The sequence below is a fragment of the Schistocerca cancellata genome, chromosome 2 (genome assembly GCF_023864275.1).
Source record: "Schistocerca cancellata isolate TAMUIC-IGC-003103 chromosome 2, iqSchCanc2.1, whole genome shotgun sequence".
In the NCBI taxonomy this organism is placed as follows: Eukaryota; Metazoa; Arthropoda; class Insecta; order Orthoptera; family Acrididae; genus Schistocerca; species Schistocerca cancellata.
Window position 1 is genome coordinate 925,979,436 of NC_064627.1, and position 25,795 is coordinate 926,005,230.

The following is a 25,795-nucleotide window of genomic DNA, read 5'->3' on the forward strand; positions in this document are numbered from 1 at the left end:
CATCATCTTTGTTTTTTTTTTTTTTTTTTTATATAGAAGAAGAACTTTGATATGAGCTTGTGACAGTAGTTTATTGTTTTCATTGACAATGCTGCTTGCCTTTGACAACAGTGTCTCAGTTAGGACAGAAGCAGCAACAATAGCCTCTCAGCTGTAATAGAAGCAGCAACGACTCTAAAGTCCTGTATTGATGAAACAGTGTCCTGTGCCTGGTCTTGTCACATCTTTGAAGGAGATTGTTTTGTGATGAAGAACTGATGCTGACTTGTAGAATGGTATTACCGCTGCAGCAAGGTTCGCAGTATAGGACAAAAGTGCTCTCATTTCCTTAGTAGTCTCCAGTGTCTTATGATATGATCCAAAATCTTAAGGATCTGTTCTCAAAAGTGCTCAAACTTTAAATGCAATTTTCACATTTCGTGTCTGTTCTATTTTTTTCTGTGAAATGTCCCCATATAAAACTTTTAGGAGCCATGTCTCGCCAGATTAGCTTGGTAACATACAACAAACTCAGTTAACAACTCTGCAGAAGATGCAATGTCACATTATCAACTGCAACAGTTCACAAACATGACTCAACACTACATCAAATGAACAGATGGAGACACACAATTGGCTTCAACATAGTAGGGATGTTAACTGATCTACTGGATTTAGCTACTTCAAATACACTGGGAAATACTCAAGAACACCCACACACACACACACACACACACACACACACACACACACACAAACACAAACACACGCAGACAGACAGAGAGCGAGAGAGAGAGAGAGAGAGAGAGAGAGAGAGAGAGAGAGAGAGAGAGAGACTGGACTGCAAGTAAGTCAAAATAAACATTAAAAATAATTAAGTACTTACCAACAGATCATCATAAGGTATCATATCAATGTGATAATACAAATAATTAATTAATATTTTGTTAAGTTTATTTGGCAGGCTGAGTGAAAAACTGTAATAACTTATACTGCCCAATACCAGTATATAGCAAATACAAGTACTGAAGTCTGATATATCAGGGAAATATATTTATATTATCAATATACCAATAGTACAATGTCAATTTACGAATATCGACATTATTTCCAGAAGATATTGATACACTGTTGTCTGCTCTACCCACAGCAGCTACACAAACATGCCCATGAAGTTAATTATTGAATCTTACAACCTTCTGCAAATTTTTTACGTCACTGACACACACACACACACACACACACACACACACACCCTTAAACAGAGTTTCTTCTTTTCACTGTACTTGACAATCCCTTTCAAATATAAAAATTTTTAATTTTATTGCACAGCATTATAATTATGAAATACTTTTTGCCAGCTTTTGCATTATGCTGTTAGTAGGTGATGATCAGCATCACAGTGGGAATGCAATTCTCATGAAGAATCCTCTGGCATTTCTATTGCACACAATGTATTCTCATTTGTTTTCCATAACAAAGTCTCAATCAATCTTCATAACTCTTCGAATTATGTACCTTTTAATAGATACACATCTCTCACATGTTACTTTTTATATGGTATAACGTTCGGTATATGCTGTAATACAATTTGTGGAAAAGTAGTAAACAATTTAACTCACAACATTTTACTCTCCATATACGAGAATCTTTTAACAAGTATCAAAATTAGAAAATATAATTGTTGTAATGTTCCAAGAATTAGTTTCTCTCCCGAAAGAAATGTCAGACACACATGACAAATCTCATGAGTTATTTGCATCTCAAGGTTTAACCCTTTCGCAGGCCATGGGGGATATACTTCCCACTAAACGTATTTCTTTACAGCATTTAAAAAAATGTGTTCCCATTTCTGTACGCTCCTGACATCTAGTAGCAGTCTGCTGCACCAGCTGTAGTTTCTGTTTGTTGTAAAATATAGCCTTCAGGACTGTGGGAAGTATATAATCCACCAAACAACAGTGTTTTAATGGTTATTGGGAAGTATGGTTACCACCAGTGTAGTTTCTGGAAGTAGCTTGGGAAGTATACTTACCACAAAATTAACCCATCATTTGTGGTTCTTGGGAAGCATACTTACCACCAACTTAAGGTATCCCGAAGCTTGCGGGAATATGTTTTACAACCTCTGTCTATACTGACATCATGTGGTAGTACACTGCACCAGGTGTATGAAAAGTACTACAACAATTAGTTTCGGTTTGTCATAGGATCACTACAGTTGTCGGAACACATTGCATCGCTTCTGCAATATACATTATGGCGACCTGTATCAGCTTATACTTTCATTGCACGATGAAGTTTCAGGACTGTTTTCACACTTCTGTAAGTAAACTTTAATACCAGGAACAAATATTCTTTTCTATGCATAATGGCAAGACGTTAACAGCAAACAGAAGGGAAGTGAGAAATCCATTTACCACCATTTTTTTTTTTAATACCTCACGAAGGTGCTGTGGTGATAGTTTTCGGTCCTAAATCACAAAAATATAGGTATCACAAAATAATTATATTTATTGTTGATTACATTTCTAATAGGATAGCAAAAAAGTTATCTTCGCCGAGTTGCACCCACGAAAGTGTTAAAAAGTTGCTAGTTGAATGAGTTGTTAAAATGTACTGCATTCTCAAGTCCTATTCACATAGTTTCCCTTTAACCCTATAGAGACTGCATCCAAGAATATAGGACACATTCTGAACATTAGAAGTGATTAAATTTTAAGAAGTTTTCAAAATAATACCTAAAATCTTCCAGGAGACGACTGCGACCAGGTGGTTTGTCAACACCAGGGGTGACACCTGCTGCTCCCCTGTTACTTGAACCCAATTTTGTGAAGAGCGAATTTGTTGATCCAAATACTCCATTAGCAGCTAACCCAGCAACACCAACACCATTGCGGAACTTGGCAGCTTCTGCTCCTGGTGCTGCAGACAACACACCACGGCCAGTTCCTACACCTAGTGTTCCCAACTGGAGGCTTCCAGAACTTCCTCCAAGAGTAGGTGGGGGTGTCAAAGATCCCGATGTAAGACCAAGAGGACTTGGAGAGGCAGTCACTGTACCTGAGACAGATAAAAATCATTAATGCAGATTTTAAGTAATTAGAAAAGTATTAGTTATTACAGAATAAGAAGTTACTAACAAATACAATAACAGTGTGAAGAGACACCAAAATTCCATTTATAGTAAATTAAAGATGGAGGGTTTCAGGTGGAAAGAGCGACAACAAGGAGTAAGGAAGAAAGGGGGGAGGGGGGGGGGGGGAAGAGATGGCAGAGGATTTGTGAGAGGGCTGTGAGGGAGTTGGAAAGAAAGGTGTGTGTGTGGAGGGGGGGATAGAAGGAGTTCTTGATCTTAGTCTGCCCTGTCAAATCTGTGTCTTCTTCAATGTTTTCTCCTGCTCATACATTAATGCCTGTGCTTCATAGTTCTTTGAACAATGTGGCTGTTTTATATGCTTCAACAGACCACCCAAGTACAATATTCTACATATAAATTTACGACATATCTATGATAGTTAAGCTATAATTTTACTGGAAAACAATTCACATAATAATGTCACATTATACTTTACTTTCTGTAGGCAAAATTCATTTAAAAAACATAATTTACCTGATAGCGTAGATGCTGAGTCACAGAAAGACACAACAAAAAGACTGTCAGGAAGTTAGCTTCCAGCCGACAAGGCCTTTGTCAAAAACACACACACACACACACACACACACACACACACACACACACACACACACACGCAAAAACGTAACGTCTCTGACAGCTGGAGCCAGACAAGTCTCTCTCTCTCTCTCTCTCTCTCTCTCTCTCTCTCTCTCTCTCTCTCTCTCTGTGTGTGTGTGTGTGTGTGTGTGTGTGTGTGTGTGTGTGTGTGTCTATTTTTGACAAAGGCCTTGTCGGCTGGAAGCTAACTTCCTGACAGTCTTTTTGTTGTGTCTTTCTGCAACTCAGCATCTACGCTATATGGTGAGTGGTAACTATCCTTTTCATTATACTGTTACATTCCATCCTGTATTTTCTATTGTTTGATAGTTTACCCGATTCCTTTTACAAATGTGTTTGCTGTACGTCTACATAATTATCAGCATCAGTAAAAATTTCAAAGTATCTAAACTCAATGACATTTGCTCTTATAATAACCAGTGTTATATGATTTGGATTATGTGTGTTCTTGTGTTTAGAATGGAGACATGGAGTAATATGTATTGCCCAATGCAGTAGTTGCTACAAGACAAGGGTCAGTTACTTCCAATTTCCATCACTGTGAAAATTACAATTCATATCACACACACACACTCAAGTGTGTATTTTTATGGAATGTGATCTTCCATATATGCCTGGAGATCATACAAAGAAAACCATTGAGTTCCCATAAATTTATTTCCCCAGTTTATTCCCCCACTACCAAGTCAGAAATATAAAATAGTAATTTTTTATGTAAGTGCCAATGAGTCCATAACAATATTGTTAAAGTTGTAAAACTTTTGAACTAGAGCTTGTTGTTAGACCACAAATGTAGGAAAACAGCAATAAATGACACAAAACACAAGCCCACAGAAATGCTTACAATAACTTTTATGATACATTATTCAAAGCATGCCAACAAAATATTACATCAAACTGATTGAAAAGAAGATTACATGCTGCACAACTTCGAGCTACTTGTAACATGCACCATATATTACATACATTAGAACAGTAGCATTAATAGAAGATATTATCAGTAAGAGCTTAGGAAAGTCAAGTTTTGAAATTAATAACAGAAGCCCATATACAAGCATATTAAACAAGGTGACCAAAAAGTTTCTCTTCCAAGGCCGTACAGTGCAGCATCAGTATGCATATTTGGCAAAATCACAGTGACCACCTAGTAGTAAGTACCACTGATGCACCAGGTTGAAAATACACATTTGGTAAAACACCACATACTGCTGCAAGAAAATCCATAACTGCCTGCGGCACAAATTCGACCAACAGGAATTGTCAATCCTTCAAGGCCTTTTTTTTTTTAAGTGCCCAAAGACATGATAACTGTATGGGGAGAGGTCAAGTCTACACGTTGGATGCTCAAGTGTCTCCCACTTGAGATGGCATAACTTCTGTTTTATGAAATTTGCAATACAGGGACATGCTTTATCGTGAAGCAGCAGCGCCTCTTGTCACAATTTTCAACAACAGTGGTTTTCGCAGACATGCTGCCCCCATACACATTCTTCATTCTCTGATAGGTGTCTACTGGTGTTTGGCCTTCTGCAGCCAAGAAAAGAATAGCAGCATGTTGTTCCTTTTTGGATATATTTGATAATAACATTACTATAGTTCAAATTTCTGCATTTACTGCTCACATTCGGGAAGACACAAATGCCACACTAATCCCGTTGCCTAAATGTTGGTACTCGTACACCCATATTGGAGTCACACTATGCTGAATGTATGCAACAGCAATTCCCTCAAATGGAAACTTTCTGGTCACCTCTTATACATTTATTATTAACAGAGTGAGTTGTCATGTGGTTTTATCAATATCACTTAGTTCATTTCTTTAAGCACCTCTTCTCCACTCCATGCTTTACCTTCTTAAATGAAATATTATTCAAGTGAATAACAAGAATGTGAGCAGTACAGACTGGAATAACAGTTCATTTTTATCCATTAACAAAACTTTTATGTGTGTTCTCCCATGCCCCCTTGGTGAGTAGATTTTTGACTCGGAATTTGTTTTTATCTGTATGTTACAACGAAACAATAATTCAGGAAATCTGACACCGATGTATGAACCTGTTCCCCAATGCTGGCTCTCACAGAGAACTGAAGCATCCTGGCTGGCAGCTTTTCGAGGAGCTCTCTGCGTTGTGGGGGAGTAGCCATGTATGTGAAAAACGGCATCCCATTTGAGTCAATTGATGTTTCAAAGAACTGCACTGAAAAGGTGTTTGAATGTTGTGCAGGTGTGGTTAAATTTAATGGAGCTAAACTTCTAACTGTTGTTATTTATAGATCCACAGACTCCGATTTCACAACATTTTTGCTAAAGCTAGAGGAGGTTCTTGGTTCACTTTATAGGAAATACAAAAAGTTAGTTATATGTGGTAACTTCAATATTAATTGTATAAGTGATTGTGCAAGGAAGAGGATGCTGGTAGACCTCCTTAATTCATATAATCTTATGCAAACTGTATTCTTTCCAACGAGAGTGCAAGGGAACAGTAGAACAACCATAGACAACATTTTTGTTCATTCCTCATTACTAGAAGGGCATTCTGTTAGCAAAAAGGTGAATGGCCTTTCAGATAATGATGCACAAATTTTAACTCTGAAAGATTTTTGTGCTGCAACAAGTGTTAAATATAGTCATCAGCTGTTTAGGAAAGCTGATCCAGTTGCTGTAGAAACCTTTGTAAACCTTATTAAGGAACAAGAGTGGCAAGATGTTTATAGCGCGGATACAGTAGACGATAAATATAATGCTTTTCTCAAGACTTTTCTCGTCCTCTTTGAAAGTTGCCTTCCGTTAGAACGTTCAAAACAGGGTACTAGCACAAACAGGCAGCCTGGGTGGCTGACTAGAGGGATAAGAATATCTTTTAGAACAAAGTGGCAATTATATCAAAACGTTAGAAACAGTCAAAATCTAAATGCAGCAGCCCATTACAAACAGTATTGTAAGGTGCTTAAAAATGTTATTAGGAAGGCAAAAAGTATGTGGTATGCAGATAGAATAGCTAAGTCTCAGGATAAAATTAAAACCGTATGGTCAGTCGTAAAGGAAGTGGCTGGTCTGCAGAGACTGGTCGAGGATATAGAATCAGTGTGTAGTGGGAATGTCCGTGTTACTGATAAGTTGCATATATGTACAGTATTTAATAATCACTTTCTGAATATAGCAGGTGAACTAAATAGAAACCTAGTCCCAACAGGGAATCATATAGTGCTCTTAGAAAAAAGTGTTCCGAGACTGTTACCTGAAATGCTCCTCCATGATACTGACAAGAGGGAGATTGAGTTAATAATTAAATCACTAAAGACCAAGAACTCTCATGGATATGACTGGGTATCTAGCAGAATACTGAAGTATTGTTCTATCTATGTTAGCCCAGTACTTAGCCATATACGTAACTTTTCCTTTAGGAGTGGTCAGTTTCCTGATCAATTAAAGTACTCGGTAGTGAAGCCACTTTATAAAAAGAGAGACAGGGATAATGTTGACAATTATAGACCTATTTCTATGCCATCGGTGTTTGCTAAAGTTATCGAGAAGGTTGTATATGCAAGGTTACTGGAGCATTTAAATTCACATAATTTGCTGTCAAATGTTCAGTTTGGTTTTAGAAATAGTTTAACAACTGAAAATGCTATATTCTCTTTTCTCTGTGAGGTTTTGGACGGATTAAATAAAAGGTTGCAAACGCTAGGTGTTTTCTTTGATTTAACGAAGGCTTTTGACTGTGTTGACCAGAAAATGTTACTGCAGAAGTTGGACCATTATGGAGTAAGGGGAGTAGCTTACAATTGCTTCGCCTCTTACCTTAAGAACAGAAAGCAGAAGGTAATTCTCCGCAATATTGAGAGTGGTAGTGATGTTCAGTCCCAATGGGGCACTGTTAAGTGAGGCGTTCCCCAAGGGTCGGTGCTGGGGCCACTGCTGTTTCTTATTTATATAAATGATATGCCTTCTAGTATTACAGGTGATTCAAAAATACTTCTGTTTGCTGATGACGCCAGCTTGATAGTGAAGGATCTTGTGTGTAATATTGAAACAGTATCAAATAACATAGTTCATGAAATAAGTTCATGGCTTGTGGAAAATAATTTGATGCTAAATCACAGTAAGACTCAGTTTTTACAGTTTCTAACACACAATTCAACAAGAACCGATATTTTGATCAGACAGAATGGGCATATTATAAGCGAGACGGAACAGTTCAAGTTCCTAGGAGTTCGGATAGATAGTAAGCTGTTGTGGAAAGCCCATGTTCAGGATCTTGTTCAGAAATTAAATGCTGCTTTATTTACCATTAGAACAGTATCTGAAATAAGTGACACTTCAACACTAAAAGTAGTCTACTTCGCATATTTTCATACGCTTATGTCGTATGGTATTATTTTTTGGGGTAATTCTTCTGATTCAAAAAGGGTATTTTTGGCTCAAAAACGGGCTGTTCGAGCTGTATGTGGTGTAAGTTCGAGAACCTCTTGTCGACCCCTATTCAATAGTCTGGGAATTCTGACATTGCTCTCACAGTATATATTTTCTTTAATGTCGTTTGTTGTTAGCAATATTAGCCTATTCCCAAGAGTTAGCAGCTTTCACTCAGTTAATACTAGGCAGAAATCCAATCTACATGTGGAATGCACTTCCTTGACTCTTGTGCAGAAAGGAGTACAGTATTCTGCTGCATCCATTTTCAATAAGCTACCACAAGAACTCAAAAATCTTAGCAGTACCCCAAACACTTTTAAGTTTAAACTGAAGAGTTTCCTCATGGCTCACTCCTTCTATTCTGTCGAGGAGCTCCTAGAAGAGCTAAAAAATTAAGCAAATTCCAGTGTTACATTGTTGATTTTCTTTATTTAAATTTACGACTTGTCACCTGAATATGTTTTTTTTTTATATATTTCATTTTATCTGTTTCTAATATCGTGTTATAATTTCATGTATAGACTCGTTCCATGACCATGGAGACTTCTCCTTAATTTGGTCCCACGGAACAATAAATAAATCAGCACTAGCCCCAGAACAGAGGTTTTCACCAACTACTGTTTCACTAATACTTTCATCAGTGATAAACTAAGTACAACGTCAACAGTTACTTGCATTATCCAACAAACAAAAAGTCAAGGAAACCAACACTGAACATGCTTTGAGTGGACCTGTCAATCTTAACAAGCATATGATGTCTGTGATGATCTTGAAATTACAAATCATGGATCACTGACAGTGCCATATCCCTTGTACGTAAAACCATGAATAATAAACCTGGAGAGCTAGTGAGTGGAGAGCCCCACATAAGATGAAACAATGCAAAGAAAATATGTATATAACAAGACAGAATAAGCCAGAAGAAATAATTGTTTATAGGATGCAAGAACCACCATAAATAACGTATGCCACTAAGTTGGTATACGCAGCTGTTTGTTACATGCAAACATTTGAAGGTTGTCGGAAAAACTGTAACACTGATCGTTATATACTCAAACATTTCTGTAGTTAGGTCCTGATTACAGCAGAATTACAACATTATCACTATGCCTCACTGATCACCCACTTGAGGGGGCACACGCACGCGCGCACAAGCGCATGTGAGGCCCCCCCCCCCCACACCCACCCACACAAGTGGGGGGGGGGGGGGGGGGGAGAGAGAGAGAGAGAGAGAGAGAGAGAGAGAGAGAGAGAGAGAGAGAGAGAGAGAACAATCACACCACCTATAGCTACACAATTACTCTGAAGTTCACACTAATGTGTGAAACGGTTTATTAAACCAACTAAATGCCCATTCCATTCGTTCCTTCCACCAGTGATGTGAGAAATGAAAAGAAATTTGGTAAATGCTTGGTACTTTGAGAGTCATTATTAAATTTAGTGGCTTAGTGTTTGACATCATCACAGTCTGCTACAGGTGACCTGTAATACTGGCCTGAAATGTTTTTGACGGCTTCCCGTACTTTCTGGAAGCTGCAGTTTAAGCAGTCTAATAGTATTTTGTCGTTCCCTTTCTTGCTCTCTAAAACTGTGACTGCACGATGTCATGGCCTGCGAGGTTCTTTGTGGATGGCTGGCATTTGAACCAACATCAAGACATGCCTCTGGCCTTAATTACAGAAAACAATTGATACTCTGCCATGGGACACACTTCATCTTAATGAAGTTTCAAGACAATTTTACAAATGCTTAACCCTTTGAGCTCCAGTCATTTCTACTGCAAACTACAATTTCATTCATTTTGTTTTTAAGAATGAGTGCATTTACCATGAAACAGCCACCACCAGTAAATACCTGTTTCAGCACTTCTGCAGCAATGATATTTTCACACTAAAGGCACTGGTACTTCAAAACAAAATGAATAAAATGGTGATTTGAGGCATAATCCACTGGGGCTGAAAGGGTCAAGTGGTATGGCGGTTTTCCGCACAATTCTCTACATGATCAAGTAAGTAAACAATCCTGTCCCAAACTGAAATATGGAATGAGACATGATAACGTTTTCTTTTACCCTTCCTCATCTCAACCATCACAGTTTTGTCTGTAATGGAGTATTTCCTCTCACTGCTAGAAATCTGTATTGTGGAAGTTAAGCCTTGCTGCTACTAATAAGCCTAGAAAGGAAGCCAATTTGTCACAAACAAGTACATTATGATACTTATTTGTAAAATTCTTTGCTTGCTTTATCAAAGAAGAGTGTAGACATACAGTCCACAATAGTCAATGTTGACTTTAAAGCGGCTCTGTATGGTGCAGTTGCTTCTATGGTGCCCTGCAATATTATGTACTTATTTTGTCCGAAGCTCTTAATCCTCAACATGGTATACGAATAACTGCTACAAAAGTTTGTCTATCTATGTTCCAAGGTTTATACTAATCATGAGTCCGAAATAAAATGTCTCAAAGGAAGGAACTGCCAACAACTTTCAAAAGAAATAATTCCTGAGTTAAGCCCGAGGCTGTAATTGGGAAGGTGGAACTTTCATTGAATCATTATTTTTACTATAGATAATTACTACACTAACAGTTGCTATATGTAATGAAGCATAATTTTGAGTTTCTGGGGATTTATTTTGAAGATTTAAGAAAATGCTGATAATGGAATTCAGACCAGTGATCCAAAGAAATTAAAGTGAACAGGAAAGTAACAACATACAGAAATTCCATGTAAAAATTCTCGCCTTTGTGGGTTAAAAGATTACTCAATTCTAGAATCCTGTTGAAGTGGACTCTCTCCCCAACTGACACCGGCAACCATATTAAAGAAGAACATAAAAAATTGGTGGGCTTTCTGGAAATTTGAAAGTAATTAACCAATTCTAAAGCTACTTCACAAAGTGAATGCACATGAAATAATTAATAAATCTGAGATTTTCCAGGATTTAGTAATATTGGTGCATCATTCTACTCAGTTGTAAATAATATGCTCAAGCAGAAGTGGCAGAAAATAATCAACTCATATTAAAAATAAAATTTAACTACAGACACTGTAATGTATCTGGGGTTTGCCACACAACCAATGATCTATTACCCAATAACACATGATCATGTCCATGCAACATTATACGAATATAATTAAACATGGGATTACATGAAACCTCCAAAATTAGGATAGAAGTTATTGAAGAAAGGAAGCATCACTGAAGTGATTAATGATGGGAGAAAAATCCTAATGTAGCTCAAATCTAACTCTATACATATAGCAACATGTTTCTTGAACCCAGTGTTTTTTTTTTTTTTTTTGTGAAGGGGAAGAAAAAGGTGAAACTCTTGAGCTACAATGGTAAACTAAAATCCTATGTGGAGACATGATATGGCAGGGTTCACAGTGTCTTTTACACTTTTCAAGGAACTTTAAATAAACGGTATAAAATGGGGGAAATAATGTTTTAAGTGGTAAAAGTTGCACACAGGATCCCCTCTTGCATTTTCCCACTTTTATGTATGATGTATGTACATATTAGGCATCAAAATCTTTGTCAAGGACTTGTATATTATCTAATAAAAACCACTTGGTGTAACTGGAACTGGTAATTGTCTGGGAAGAAGAAATGTTTGACTTAATTTCATACTTCATAATTGATGTTTTTGGAAAGCCTGCAGCTGTCATTCATTATTTACATAATCAAACACTGCACCAGTTACATGTTTTTTGCTTACCATGACACTTTGAGAATTTTTTCTCGTTGTCAAGCACAAATATTTACGTAAGTATTGTATGTGGTGCTTTGCATATTTGTTGTTCTGCATCTCTTGCCTGTGGTTGTCGTTTTCAGGTTATTGGTACTGTGCCTCCTAAATTATTTAGAAAAACAAACATACGCAAACTCTCTCACACTGTTTGTTTGTGAAACATGACAAAAAATACATACGTAAATGTTGCACTTGGCAATGAGAATAAATTCTTGAAATAAGTCTTGCTAAGCATGAAAATATACGTAACTGGTGCTGTGTTAAAACCAAAAATATCTGAGTAATGCAAAGTCAGTGAAGCTGTCCTCTAGCTCTACAAGTGGTAAAATGACAAAACACGGTAAATATGGTTCGACAAAGATGTCATGGCAATCACAATAATCATGAAGCTATGCATGTGCAGTAGAGACAGTTATGAAATGGTTGCGTTTGGTCATTATATCTTTATTTGAACGAACTTAGTTACTCCCATCAGCCACCAAGCCGAGCAGACCTTGGAAGCGGCGCAAGAAATGGCATGAATTGTTCTAACTTTCATCCGTTTACTTGTTCAGTGTAAACAATGCTCAACGGCCAGCATCACGCCAAAGTCATTTTACGTCAGTTTTTTCTCCTCAAACTATTTTTTTTCATCAAACTATTTTTTTTCATAAAGCATAAATCGCAGAAAAGTTATAAATAAGTTAACGCAAAATCAGGTGTTACTTAACATAGGAAATTTGATGGAAGTGCTTAAACAGCGAGGAAACGTAAATTCCAGGAACATAAAAGCAGATTATAGTCTAGATAACCTCGAGAATGTAATAATGGAACACCCAACCAGCTAAATTTGGCAGACGTGTGACCTAAAAGTCTTCCAGTGGGACAGTAGGGACATCACTGGTGGTAGAACCACTGGAGGACCAAGGGTCTGAACATTAAATGCTGGCATAGCACTAGAAGTTACTCTGTAATCTTTTAGCTTTCTTTTGAATATCTCTCATCAAAATGAGCGCAGGATCTGCCAAATACAAACACTAACACTACTGATGCTCAACATGACTACAAAGCAAATCAAAACACAGCTAACATTATCTTACTTCTGTATCACCAAAACTATCAAAGCACTACTTCTTCTTCTTTTTATTCTTTGTCCTTCTTCCAAAAGGCCATGCCCTGTCCCTTAGCAACATTTTCTTGCCCATCTCCTCAGTTTTCCACCTATGATATCCCCTTGAAATTTTTTTTACCAGAATATCACAGGTAATTAAGTGTTCAACAAGTTATGCTTTGTGCTGGCCTATAATTTTCAATAATTCTTTCTTCTCTCCTATTTCCTGTAGAACCATCTTGTTTGCTTTTCTATTGTATTTATTGTATTCTCCTCCAGGATCACATACCCACAGGTTTGAGGTGAGCCTTTAACATTCAGGTTTTACATCCACATGTCAGGACACTCCACAAAGATTTTTACAAAACTTTTCTTAGTATCGAAGTTGATACACTTGTTCGTATTTTGGAAAGACTCTTGGCCAGTGTTGGTTGTTCTCTTGATTTCCTTGAGGCATCTATTGTTTTTCTTCGCAATGCTATAGAGATAGTGAAATTCAATTATTTCTTCAAGTTGCTCATTATCTATTCTTAAGTCAGTCTTGCCTCCACCTTCTTTCTTGTCTATAACTATGACCTTAGTCTTACTGGTATTTATTTTTAGTTTTATCTTTTGATTTATGACCTGAGACATTTTATTTAGCATTTTATTAAAGCACGAGTGACTAAAATAAGGAGCCTACGATGGCATTTGGCCTGAAATCTGAAATCATTCATGTGACATCCACCAGTCACTGCTTTGGAGGCACCTTATTGGATTTGTGATTCCTTATAACTAAATTTCAATTACACATCAGGACTAAAAGCTTTTAAAATATCATAAGATAAATGATGATGATAATGCTCAGTCATATCTGTTCACCGTGGGCTTATGGTTAGGGGCATGCAATTACAGATTTTAAGGAAGCAGATTTGCATCCTGCTACATGCCAATTTCTTTATACAATTCCTAGTTGAAATGTTGTACAAACTTTGGATGTGATTATAACACATACGAACTGTTAACACAACTGCACAGTTCAGATTATACTAAGTTCTCTCACTGCTAAACTTTATGCAACAAAACTGCCTGTGTCTCATAATGGGGGCGGGGATTTCTGCTTCATACAATTTTGAACTTATGTTGGACTTGAAAAGTTGCAGAAAATGTTTTATGATGTACAACATAAAAAAAAGCTTTGAAAAATCTGCTTTTCAGAATCACCATCACAATTTGCCAATTTACACACAGAATCTGCAGAAGTATGGAAACAGGGCAATAATACGGATGCATATGCAATTAAAGACTAATTTTCTATTGTGAAAACTTGAGTGAAGGAAGTATGAAAATAAAGCTCCTGTTTAAAAATCTTCATTTCGATTAAGCAATTAGTAAAATAACAAGAGTTTCTCTTCCCATCAAATTGTAAGCTGCTCTCCCAAAAATTCTGCTTTGCTGCAATAAATAAAATGCTTGTCAAGATTTACTGTTTCTCTCTAACATAGCATCACAGAAAAACAAATTTCAACATTGCTGACATTCTGGAATTCTCCAAAAGAGCAAAGTTAGAAATAGTATCCTAAACTACTGACATTAATGTAAGTAACATGCATTACAGATAACAAAACACTTCTTATCCACCTAGCGCTCCGTAGTTTTGTGGCCATTTCCCACGCCCATAATCAAGCGAAGGGGAGAAAGCAGAGGTACTTCTGTCGAAGGAATCTCTGCGTCCAGAGCTGTTGGTTCCCAAACCAAGACCTGGAATTGCCACAATCACAAAACTGTACAACAAAACAGTTAACATATACTGACATACAAGTGACATTTATTTAAGCAAGGATATGGAATGAGAGCTAAAAATTACAGAAGAGGAGGCCTTTATACATTCAGTGCATGAGCAAGTGAACAACATAACACTATTTTATCGTTATAATGTGTACTTATTACATGTATAAAAAAAAATAAAATAAAATAAAAATGGGGGTGGGGGTGGGGAGTGTGGTTTCACAGGAAATCGAAAGTACTTCAGATATTTAAGGAAATGTATGTAAATAATCTGCTGGATGTGGATAAAAAGTGGAAAGATAACAGTTTTATGAAAATTGCAGCATATGGTACTGAACAGCTTCCACTGATACTTAAAGGCAATAGAAACAACAATTATTAAAAAAAGCAATTGGGGGGGGAGAGGGGGGGGGGGGGGGGGAATATACAGCAACGTTCGAAGGCCTTCATGGCCACTGAGCCTATGAAGACAATACTTAATTTAACCTTTGCCTGTATAGCATCTTCAATGGGGAGGAGAGAGAGAGAGAGAGAGAGAGAGAGAGAGAGAGAGAGAGAGAGAGAGAAGCCTCATGTAAACATTACACTACATATTCTACCACATTTGCTGGAACCTCATTGGATTTCGTTTCACATGAAACTGAAGCCAAGCTATCAGAAGTACAGTCAAGTACGATAATGAGGATACGTTATGCGTACACAGGCTCAGTGATGATACAGGGCAACAGCTTTACTGGCGCTTTTTAACTTGTGAGTGATCCAACTACCCTGCTGTGATGTGAACAGTTGCAGTAAAGATGAGATGAGCAGAGAACAAAATAGCTTTGAATGTCATTTAATTTTTAAACAGAAGGAAATAATTTATGGCAAAACTCACGCGATACACTTCTGAGATTACCGAACGGAAAACATACCATGCTCTCGATCTTAGCTAACATAGTACTGTAATTAAAAACATGAGCGTTGAAAATTTCTGACTTTAACAAGAGCAAATTTTCTGCAGGAGCTATGTGGGGCATAAAAGTGCACTGCTGATTTCCCGCGTAGTTAAATATTGAAGCCACTGAAGGTATTATAGTCAGTCTTCTGGTAATCTCTGGACCCCTTCTATATCAGACTCTACAGTACTGCTTCAATGATAGCAAGGCAATCGGCAAAAAACCCACGTGTCCTACAAAACAACGAGCATATTCAAATAAAGAGTATCTGATTTTTCTCAAAAAAGAGCGTAATTGTTTAATGTTTTCTTAGCTTCAATGATCTTATAAAATAATGGTAACTAAGAATTTATATGTGCAATGAAATCCAAAATTTTGCATGCAATATGTAATTAGAAACTAGAAGACGTGCATTTTTCTTGAAAATGATAGTTAAGTATGAGTTAATTAACATATACTTGATGAACTTCATATTTAAATGATTTATGTATTCAAACTGAACAAAAAAATTACACACAAGAATGAGATTTGAACTACTACCCCAGAATGCATACCATTTTCATTCTACAATGCTACCAATTACGCCCTGCACACAATTGGAATTTATCATTATATTTACTATCTAGTGTTTCTCGAAAAATGTCAACATTGATTCTTCTCTGTGATCTTGTGAAAAAGATTAAGAATAACTTGTTTCTTGCCATTAATGGTGTTCCATGTGAATGTTTCACTATGAAGCAGGAAGCAGTGTCATCCATTTTCACATTCATATTAACAGCGAGAAAATCAGAGTGCAAATGGCGTTTACGGAGTCCATTGCTGTACAAGATTTTTGAAATAAATATTATGTAGCTCAAGTATGATTAAAAAAACATTGATGGCTGTTAATACATCAAAATGTCTTAAAGTTGCATTTACCGTGACACAGTAATTAGATGTCTACTATGTAAGTTGGACCTACTTCCAAGAGCGGAACATCACTAATGTACGAGAGCTACAGCTGCTGACCAATCATTGCGTTTACATCAGACTTATTCTTAGAACAAAGTATAGCTTCAATGGGCAAACTGATCTCTTGGGGGCAAATGGGTATGGAATATGAATGATGCATGAATGAAGATATTGTGGTCTTGAGTCTGAAGACTGATGGATGCAACACTCCACACTAGTACACCCCACCTCTTCACCTATGCATAACTACCACGCAACCTACACCCTACTGTTTGACCTGTTTACTGTAGTTGTGGATTGGTCTCCCTCTACAATTTTTACTACCCCCACACATACAATTACTTCCACTACCAAATTCCTTGGTACCTCAGTATGTGTCATATCAACTGAGCCCTTGTTTTAACCAAAGTGTTCCATAAATTTCTTTTTTCCCAATCTGATTCGGCGCTTCCTCATTACTTATTCAATATACCCATCAAATCTTCAGCATTCTTCTAGAACCACATTTCAAATGCTTCTACTCTCATCTTGTCTGTGCTGTCTGTCTTCCACATTTCTCTTCTGCATAACATACAAATACCTCCAGAAAAGAATTCCTAACATTGATATTCATGTTTGATGTTAACAAATTAAACTTTAAAAAAAAAAAACGCCATTTATTGCTATTACCAGTCAGCATTTATATCCCCTCTATCACCACCATCATCAGTTTATTTTGATGCTCAAATAACAAAACTCACCTACTACAGATGGTGTCTCCATTCCCTAAACTAACTATCAGCATGACCTGATTTAATTCAATTATATTCCATTAACCTTGTTTTACTTCTTCTGATGTTTATCTTATGAATTTTTTTCAAGACATTCCTATTCCATTCAACAGATCTTTAAAGTCCTTTGTTATCTCCGAGAGAATTACAGTGTCATCGACGAGCGTCAAAGTTTTCGTTTCTTCTCCCCGAACATTAATTCCCTTTCCAAATTTCACCTTGGATTTCTTCAAAGCTTGCTCAATGTACAGGCTAAGTAATATGGAGGTAAGCTATAACCTTCTTTATTTTCTCTTTCAACTACTTTTTTCATTTTCTTCGACTCTTATAAATGCAGTCCAGTACCCTCAAAATATCTTTTAGTCCCATTAACATTGTCAAAAGCTTTCACTACATACACAAACGCTATGAACACAGGTACGTATGCATTTCTTCAATATTTCGTATCAATATTTTCCAACAATGACTTAACATTTTGATAATATTTAAATCTTCCAATGACTACCTCCTTTAGCATAGGAATTATTACAATATTTCCTGAAATCTGAGGATATTTCACCTGTCTCGTATCCTGCACACCAGTTCAAATAATTTTGTCATCTCTGGCTCCTACAGGTGTCTCAGTAACTATGAGAATGCATCATTCAGGCCAGGGACCTTGTTTCCACTTATGTCTTTCGGTGCTCTGTCAAATTCTTCACAGTGCTGTATCTCCCATCTCATCTTCATTTACTTCCTCTTCTCCTTCTATAATACTGCCCTCAAGTTGGTTTCCATTATAGACCCTCTATATACTCCTTCCTCCTCTCAACTTTCCCTTCTTTGCTCAGTACTAGTTCACCATCTGAGGTCCTATTCTTCATACAGCAGCTTCACAGTTCACTGAAGGTGTCTTTAACCCTTTCACTGGTGTGGATGTGTATACATGTCCTGCTGCACTGTTCACTAGGTGGTGAGGACATGTATATCAATGCCACTTGGTTTTTGTATAGTGCAAGTTACTTTCACATCACGGTGAATAAAACATGTTTTGTGTATTTATCATGTAACATGTGTGTCTCACAGCTTGCTATCATTTGCAAAGAAAAAGAAAAACTTGTTTTGTTATCTCAAATCATTTACGAGATATGACGATTGTTACGACCACAATTTGTGATTCGCAAGAACGTGAATGGGCATGTTACTCACGACTATCAATCATGATGTAAAATCTAATAACTTGAGAATAAAATGAGGTATCGTTATGATGATGATGATAATGATGACGACGACAACGACTGGTTTGTGGGGTGCTCAATTGTGCAGTTATCAACGCCCATACAAATTCCCAACCTTTGCTCAGTCCAATCTCGCCACTTTCACGAATGATGAGGACAACACAAACACCCAGTCATCTCAAGGCGGGTGAAAATTCCTGACCCCACCGGGAATCAAACCCAGGACCCTGTGCTCAGGAAGCGAGAATCTGCCCGCGAGACCACGCGCTGCGGACTAGGTATTGCTCTGCTCTCAATTCTAAATATCTTATCTACGTTTCATACATTGCAGAGTATGAGTTACAAATCAACCAAACGCAAAGTTTACACAATGCATTTTTACCACAGCAAAACCTTTCATATTTTATGAATGTCTCGTTTAATTTGACGCAGTGCTGTATGTATGATGGATAATGAAAAGGAATGCAGTTCTTTATTGAGTAAAGATATCAGACTGTAAGATGTGCAGGAATCAAATTTTTTTCACCTAATAGGTTTCCAAAAATCGGATGATTAGCATTTCATTGTCAGCCAGAATGCAGTCTCTCAGCACATGCACAAGCATTTGGTAAGCAGTACAGCTATAACAAACACCATCCTCAGCATGGAATGCAGAGAGAATGCTTGTAGCAGTGAAAGGGTTAATTTTCCTATGGGGTGGTAGCTATCTTGCCCCTAGTTATGCATGCTTCAACAGCCTAGCACCTTTCCTCTACCCATGCCGGCCTAGGCAGTTTGTATTTTCTGTCAATTTTTTTTTACATTTATATTCCTGTTCGCTTTCATTTGCTGCATTTTTATAGTTTCTCCTTTCATCACTTAAATTCAGTATCTCATGTGTTATTTAGAGATTTTTACTCAACCTTGTCTTTCTACATTTGTGGTCCTCTACTGCTTTCCATATTTCATCTCTCAAAGCTAACCATTTACCTTCCATTGTATTCCTTCTCTGTTTTAATCCAATGTTGCCAAAAGCATCCTCTGAAACTCCCAATAAACTCTGCTACCTTCAGTTTATCTAGGTCCCATTCCCTTAGTTTGCTACCTTTTTGAAGTTTCTTCAGTTTTAATCTACTGCTCATAACCAATAAATTATGGTCAGACTACAACTGTCCCTGGAAATACATTACAGTTTAACTCTGGTTACAAAACCTCTGTCTTAACATTATACAATCAATCTGAAACCTTCCCATGTCCTGAACTATTTCCACGTACACAATCTTCTTTCTAAGTTTCCATGGTTATTAACGTATTCTCTGTGCAAAATTGTATGAGGCAGCTTCCTCTTTCATTCCTTTCCCCCAGGCCATGTTCTATTATTTTTCCTTCTCTTCCTTTTTCTACTACCAAATCCCAGGCACCCATCACAATCATGAGGGCACACTGAAAAGTTTTTTACAAGAAAACTCTTCAAGCTTTTTTAAATAAAACATATGTCTTTATTATTCGTGTCTACATATTTCTTTCTCAACATAGTCACCCTGGCAATGCACACACTTCTCCCAATGAGAGAGCAGTTTGTTGATAGCATCACTGTAGAATGTTTGACTTTGTTGCCAGAGCCCCAATCTCACTTCTACTTGCATCGCTTCACCACCACCACAGTGAAATGCACGAAGGCGTTTTTTAGATTTCGGAAACAGATGAAAATCAAGATGAAGCCAAGTCGGGACTGTATGGAAGATGATTGTTAACAATCAACAAAGGTCTCTGACTGTTGTACATGTCACAGTGCTCCGAGTGTGGATGAACTCTTCAAATTCAAAACTTGTTTACAGCATGCTGTTTCTCATGCGCTGTTACACACTGCAATGTTTCATAAGAATAAAGATATTCCAGTAAAGCTTTGAGAGTTTTCACATAAAAAATTGAGAGGCATTACTTTTCAGCACATGCTATTATAGTTTTGTCTCCATTACAAACTCAGTAAATTCCTTTAACTCATCATACATTATTTTAATTTCTTCAGCACCTGAAAGCCTAGCTGGCATACAAAATTTTTACTATTATGGGGGCTGTCTGCTTCATGCCTATCTTGGCTACAATTATGTACTTACTATGCTGTTTATAGTGGCTTACCCACATTCCTATTTTCCTTTTTATAATCAAGCCTACTCCTTCATTACCCTTGTTTGAATGAATATGATGATGAAACTGAAGGCTGATGAATGCAATACAATATGAGCGGACATATGAGGCTGGAGCAGAAGTTTAGAAACATGTGAAAGCAATCCTAAATGCCCTCCATCATCTCCAATTCTCAAACAGGAATTGTGGGAAATTTTCAGTTTTGAAAACTTAACTGCCTGAATATCACACAAATACTTTTCCTTCAATGTGTTATCAGATCTTCTGCAGCAGAGAAGTGCACACATACCCACACATTGACTCTTGCAAATTCATGAATATGCCATCATTCCACACTTATTTCTTTTCTTTACACTATGGTAGTATTCAAAGTAAGCCATTCAAGGTCTCAAGCTCTACTACCCTATTAAAAACATTCTCCGAAACTATCACAGTTGCTTGAAGACACATAAGCAGGATACAGATTATGCATAAAATATGAACAACACAAAAATCATCTGTACATTTATTACACATATTCAGGAGGACGTTAGTTGTTATTGCAATTCTAAAGCAACTTTGTTAAAGAGTAGAAGAATGTATTTACAGAAGTAGTTTTAGAGATGCCAAACATTTATACAATGGAAGCTACAGCACTAAAACATCTCACAAAACCACGTGTGTGAATTACAGATACCAAAAACTTATACTGCAGCCGTTCTTTTTACACCAAAGGAATAAGAGAGCATGGGAAAACTTTTAAAACCAGCCCAATTTAGTTTGTTTATCACCAAACAAGAATGATATAACAGGTTATGAAACGAGACACAGGCTCAAACAGAATTACTCAGTTTACAGTTACGACATTTTCACTAATTCAGCAGCATTATATCTTTCCTTGTTCTATGAAAAGAACAATGAATTTAGTCTAAACCTAAATCTCTACTGTCCAAAATACACACACACACACACACACACACACACACACACACACACACACACACGTTAACATAAGTAAGTACCTGATCCTAAGGCAGCTGGTGAGCCTATGGTCCCAAGGCTGCAGCTGCTGTTGCTGTATCCCAACGAGTTGGCCAGTGATGCAAACCCACCACCTACACCTGACCCTGACTGCAGCCCTGTACAAGCAGCCAACCACCATGTTAGTTTGTACACACACTGATCTCTCTAAAATATCACTCCCTGTGATAGTAAAACCACTTACAAATTAAAGAGTTTCATCAACACAACAGAACTGCACTGAAATTCAACAACAGTTTCAAAGTCTCACAGTGGCCTTTTAACTGAAGCCACACAACTACTGAACAAGGCATACCTCAAAATCATATAATCCTTAGGTAATTTTGCACTGTAAGTTTGCAAGTGTGAATTATGAGTTAGACATCCGATGTTCTTTTAATATGTATAAATTTACTTTAAGAATCAGCACCATTCAGTTAGTTGTGATTGATACTACACGGGTGTGGTAGTAATTTTGAAAGAAAGTTTAGTACTATAGTGCATCACGTAAGTAACAAGTAGAAAACCACAAAGGTAATACACCAATGAGGAATTAGGGAACTTTAGGAGCTCTTATGAAATACCAATCAAAAACATAAACAATATCCTGACATACATTAAAAATACAATGTATTTTCCAACAAAGTTACAGACCACTTTGAGCGCTTGTTTCAAAAAATTAACCGGTATTAATTGATTAAATGAAACTAAATTGTGGGTTACAAATGACAACATACTACTGTGCAAAACCAACATATGTTTTTATTTAACATCACAGGAGTGTGTTGACAATTAATTGAATTACATTAGAAATTGTACTGTAGAATTCTAAACGACGACTTCAGAACATCAAAATCAGTGTTTCAAAGGAAAAAACTTATTCCTTCCAGCAAGAAGATAGAACTACTTGTCATGAAATAAAGAGAAAATAAGAAGAATTAATAAATAAATTTTTAGGTGAAGAACGAGTTCATCAAAGAGCTTGAAATTACAGAAACTTTTTAGTAACTCATTTACCAGGTGTAGAAGTATGAAACCAGAATTTCCCTATAGCTGGTGCTAGCCGTCAGTGTAGGGCCCGTGAGATCGCGCCTGCAGTGCCACCTGCTTCCTGTAATGGCTGACGATGAATGTCAACACACAATAACCGAAGTTCCACACATCAGTATCTGTTTCAAATGCGTAAACATGTCTAGTTTTGTGCCTAGGAACTATGATTTGTGCACTGTATTGGTTTCCTGTTATCATTTGAAGAAAACTGCTGCAGAATCGCATCAAATGCTTGTCGATGCTTTCGGCGAACATGCTATCGGTTCAAAAAATTCAAAAGTGGTGATTTAGACATAAGAAACGACAAGCACGGGAAACCACTGAAATAGTTCGAAGGTCACGAATTGCAGGCCTTATTGGATGAAGATTATACTCAAACCCAACAGGAACTCACAGAACAATTTAATTTTATGCAGAAAGCTATGGGAAACCAATCAAAAACACATACAATATCCAGACATAAATTAAAAGTACAATGTATTTTCCAACAAAGTTACAGACTACTTTGAGCACTTATTTCAAAAAATTAACCAGTATAACAAATGACAACATCTACTGTGCCAAAAGACACACAGACAGAAGGAGGAGGAGGAGGAGGAGGAGGAAGAGGAGGAGGAGGACGAGGAGGAGGTGGTGGTGGTGGTGGTGGTGGTGGTGTGTGTCCATAAGCTCTGATTAGGTATCAATGTGGAAGAAAACAAGAAATCCAAGCACTTGCATTACATTAAAACATAGGAAAACTAAAACAGGACTCAAATGGCTCTGAGCACTATGGGACTTAACATCTGAAGTCATCAGGACATCACACACATCCATGCCCGAGGCAGGATTCGAACCCACAGCCGTAGCAGCAGCGCGGTTCCAGACTGAAGCGCCTAGAACCGTTCGGCCACCACGACCAGCCTAAAACAGGACTTGGACATTTACTATGTGAAATGCAAGTTCAGTGTTTTAACCACTGTTGATTTAGTATGAAACACGGATATTGTGAATACAGCAGTGGCCCCAATGACCAGTGAAGATTTGTCTGGAGACTTCCCAACAGACAGTGGTGGTATACCAGCCCGACTGTCACCCCCCCCTCCCCCCCACCCCGACAACTAGTGAGAAAAATGGGTTCTGCATGAACTGAATGAAACACTGCAAGCAAATTTAAAGACCACTTATAAAATGTTGCTCGCCAGATACAAGAGAGTTGTTTCTCCGTTGAATAGTGACAGGTGATGAAAAATGGATATATTTTGAGAATCCTAAGCATCATAAATCAAGGGTGAATCCAGGTAAACCATCGCCAGCCACTGCAAGTCCAAATCAATTAGGAAAGAAGACAATGCTCTATGTTTGGAGGGATCAGAATGGTGTCATCTATTATGAGTTGCTAAAACCTGGTGAAACCGTTAACATTGACCACTACCAATGGCAAATGATCAATTTAAATTGAGCATACGTGAAAAATGGTCAGAACATGGAAAAAGGCAACACAAAGTAATATCTCTCCATGATAACGCTCCATCATACACAGCAAAACGAGTCACGGAAATGATCGAGGCACGCTCACTTGGGAAATACTAGGGCACGCGGCTTATTTTTTTTTAATTTTGCGAGCATTCATAGTTTGCTGGAGAGATAGAAGAAATATATAAATAGCAATGGAGTTTATTTTGAATAAAACATTTTTTATTAGTTTCAAATGATTTGTAGTTATTGCAACCAAATACCGGTTTCATATTTCTACACCTGGTATTTCAGTAGTAGATAATTAACATTTCCTCAGTGGACAGCCTACAGTTTTCAAAGAACAGCATTTCAAAACAAGTTTTTAATTTCATCTACATCTCGCATATCCCCAAGAGATGTTTCGAACATTATCCTGTCCACTGAAAGTTAGCTAAGTTTTCACATCTTTGGGCTGGAATCTCACTGACTGGAGTAGACTGTTCAGTGATGAGTCCCACTTCAAACTGAGCCCCGACGACCAGTGAAGATACATCCCAGACAGTGGTGGGATACCAGCCTGACTGTCACACACCACACAGCTCGACAACCAGGCCATTTCTTTTCATAAGAGGACTTCTTTGGTTGTCACACATTGTACCCTTACAGCACAGTGGTACCTCGATGATATTCTACAACTGGTTTTGTTGCACTTTATGGTAAGGCGTCCTGGGCTTACATTTCATTTCAGTAAGATAACGCCCACCCATACACTGCAAGAGTTTCTACTGACTGTCTACGTGTTTGCCAAAGCCTACTTCATCCAGCAAGGTCGTCATATCTCTCACCAATTGAAAATGTTTGGAGCATTATGGGCAGGGCTCTCCAACTACCTTGGAATTTTAATGGTCTAATGTGCCAAAAGGACAGAATTTGGCATGATATCAATCAGGAAAACATCCAATAGCTCTATCAATCAATGCCAAGCTGAATAATTGCTTGCGTAAGAGCCAGATGTGGACCAATGCATTACTGACTTGCTTAATTCATGAAGCTCTTTCCATTGAATAAATCATCAATTTTTTCTGAAATTGTAATCATTTGTTTGTCTGTGCATGTACATCACATCTACTGATTTCTGCCCCTTTAGAAGATTGTTAAATGTGAATTCTGAGGTAGATAGATATAGTGAAGTGAAATACAAAATGAGAAATGAAGAGGTACTGAAACTGGGTTGAGTGACTAGTAAAAGAAAATTAATTAGTCAGGGCATCTGGTGATGACTGGCTGGATAATGTTGCAGTAGAAGGAATTAAACTGATTAAAGGTGGAAGGATAATGAAGATGTAAGTGAACAACCGACATTAGTTCATAAATAAAAGACACGGTTAGCCTACACAATTCATTGGGTTTCAAAGCAATGCTTGCTGATGAGTATACAATGTACAAAGATGGGTGATGCATGGACAAATACACTCACCCAGTTTAAAAAAACAGCCTCTTGGCTCGCATTTATGCTAAATGGCAGGCCTGTGGCAGCACTTTACAAGATGGAGCCAATGCAGGA

At 37.4% G+C, this 25,795-nt stretch overlaps 1 protein-coding gene across 6 annotated transcripts in view; it reads right to left on the reverse strand.

Annotated features, from left to right (window-relative positions):
• LOC126162871 (pumilio homolog 2) overlaps nt 1-25,795 on the reverse strand; it is a 593,093-nt gene that overhangs the window by 21,458 nt on the left and 545,840 nt on the right. For 3 of the 6 annotated variants that reach the window (XM_049919652.1, XM_049919651.1, XM_049919656.1), the window contains 3 exons: nt 21,747-21,863; nt 14,596-14,715; nt 2,721-3,042 (listed from right to left, as the gene is read on the reverse strand). In XM_049919652.1, the coding sequence (XP_049775609.1) occupies nt 2,721-3,042; nt 14,596-14,715; nt 21,747-21,863 (559 nt within the window). The remainder of the gene's footprint in view (nt 1-2,720; nt 3,043-14,595; nt 14,716-21,746; nt 21,864-25,795) is intronic. The other 3 variants (XM_049919653.1, XM_049919654.1, XM_049919655.1) reach the window with 3 other exon arrangements.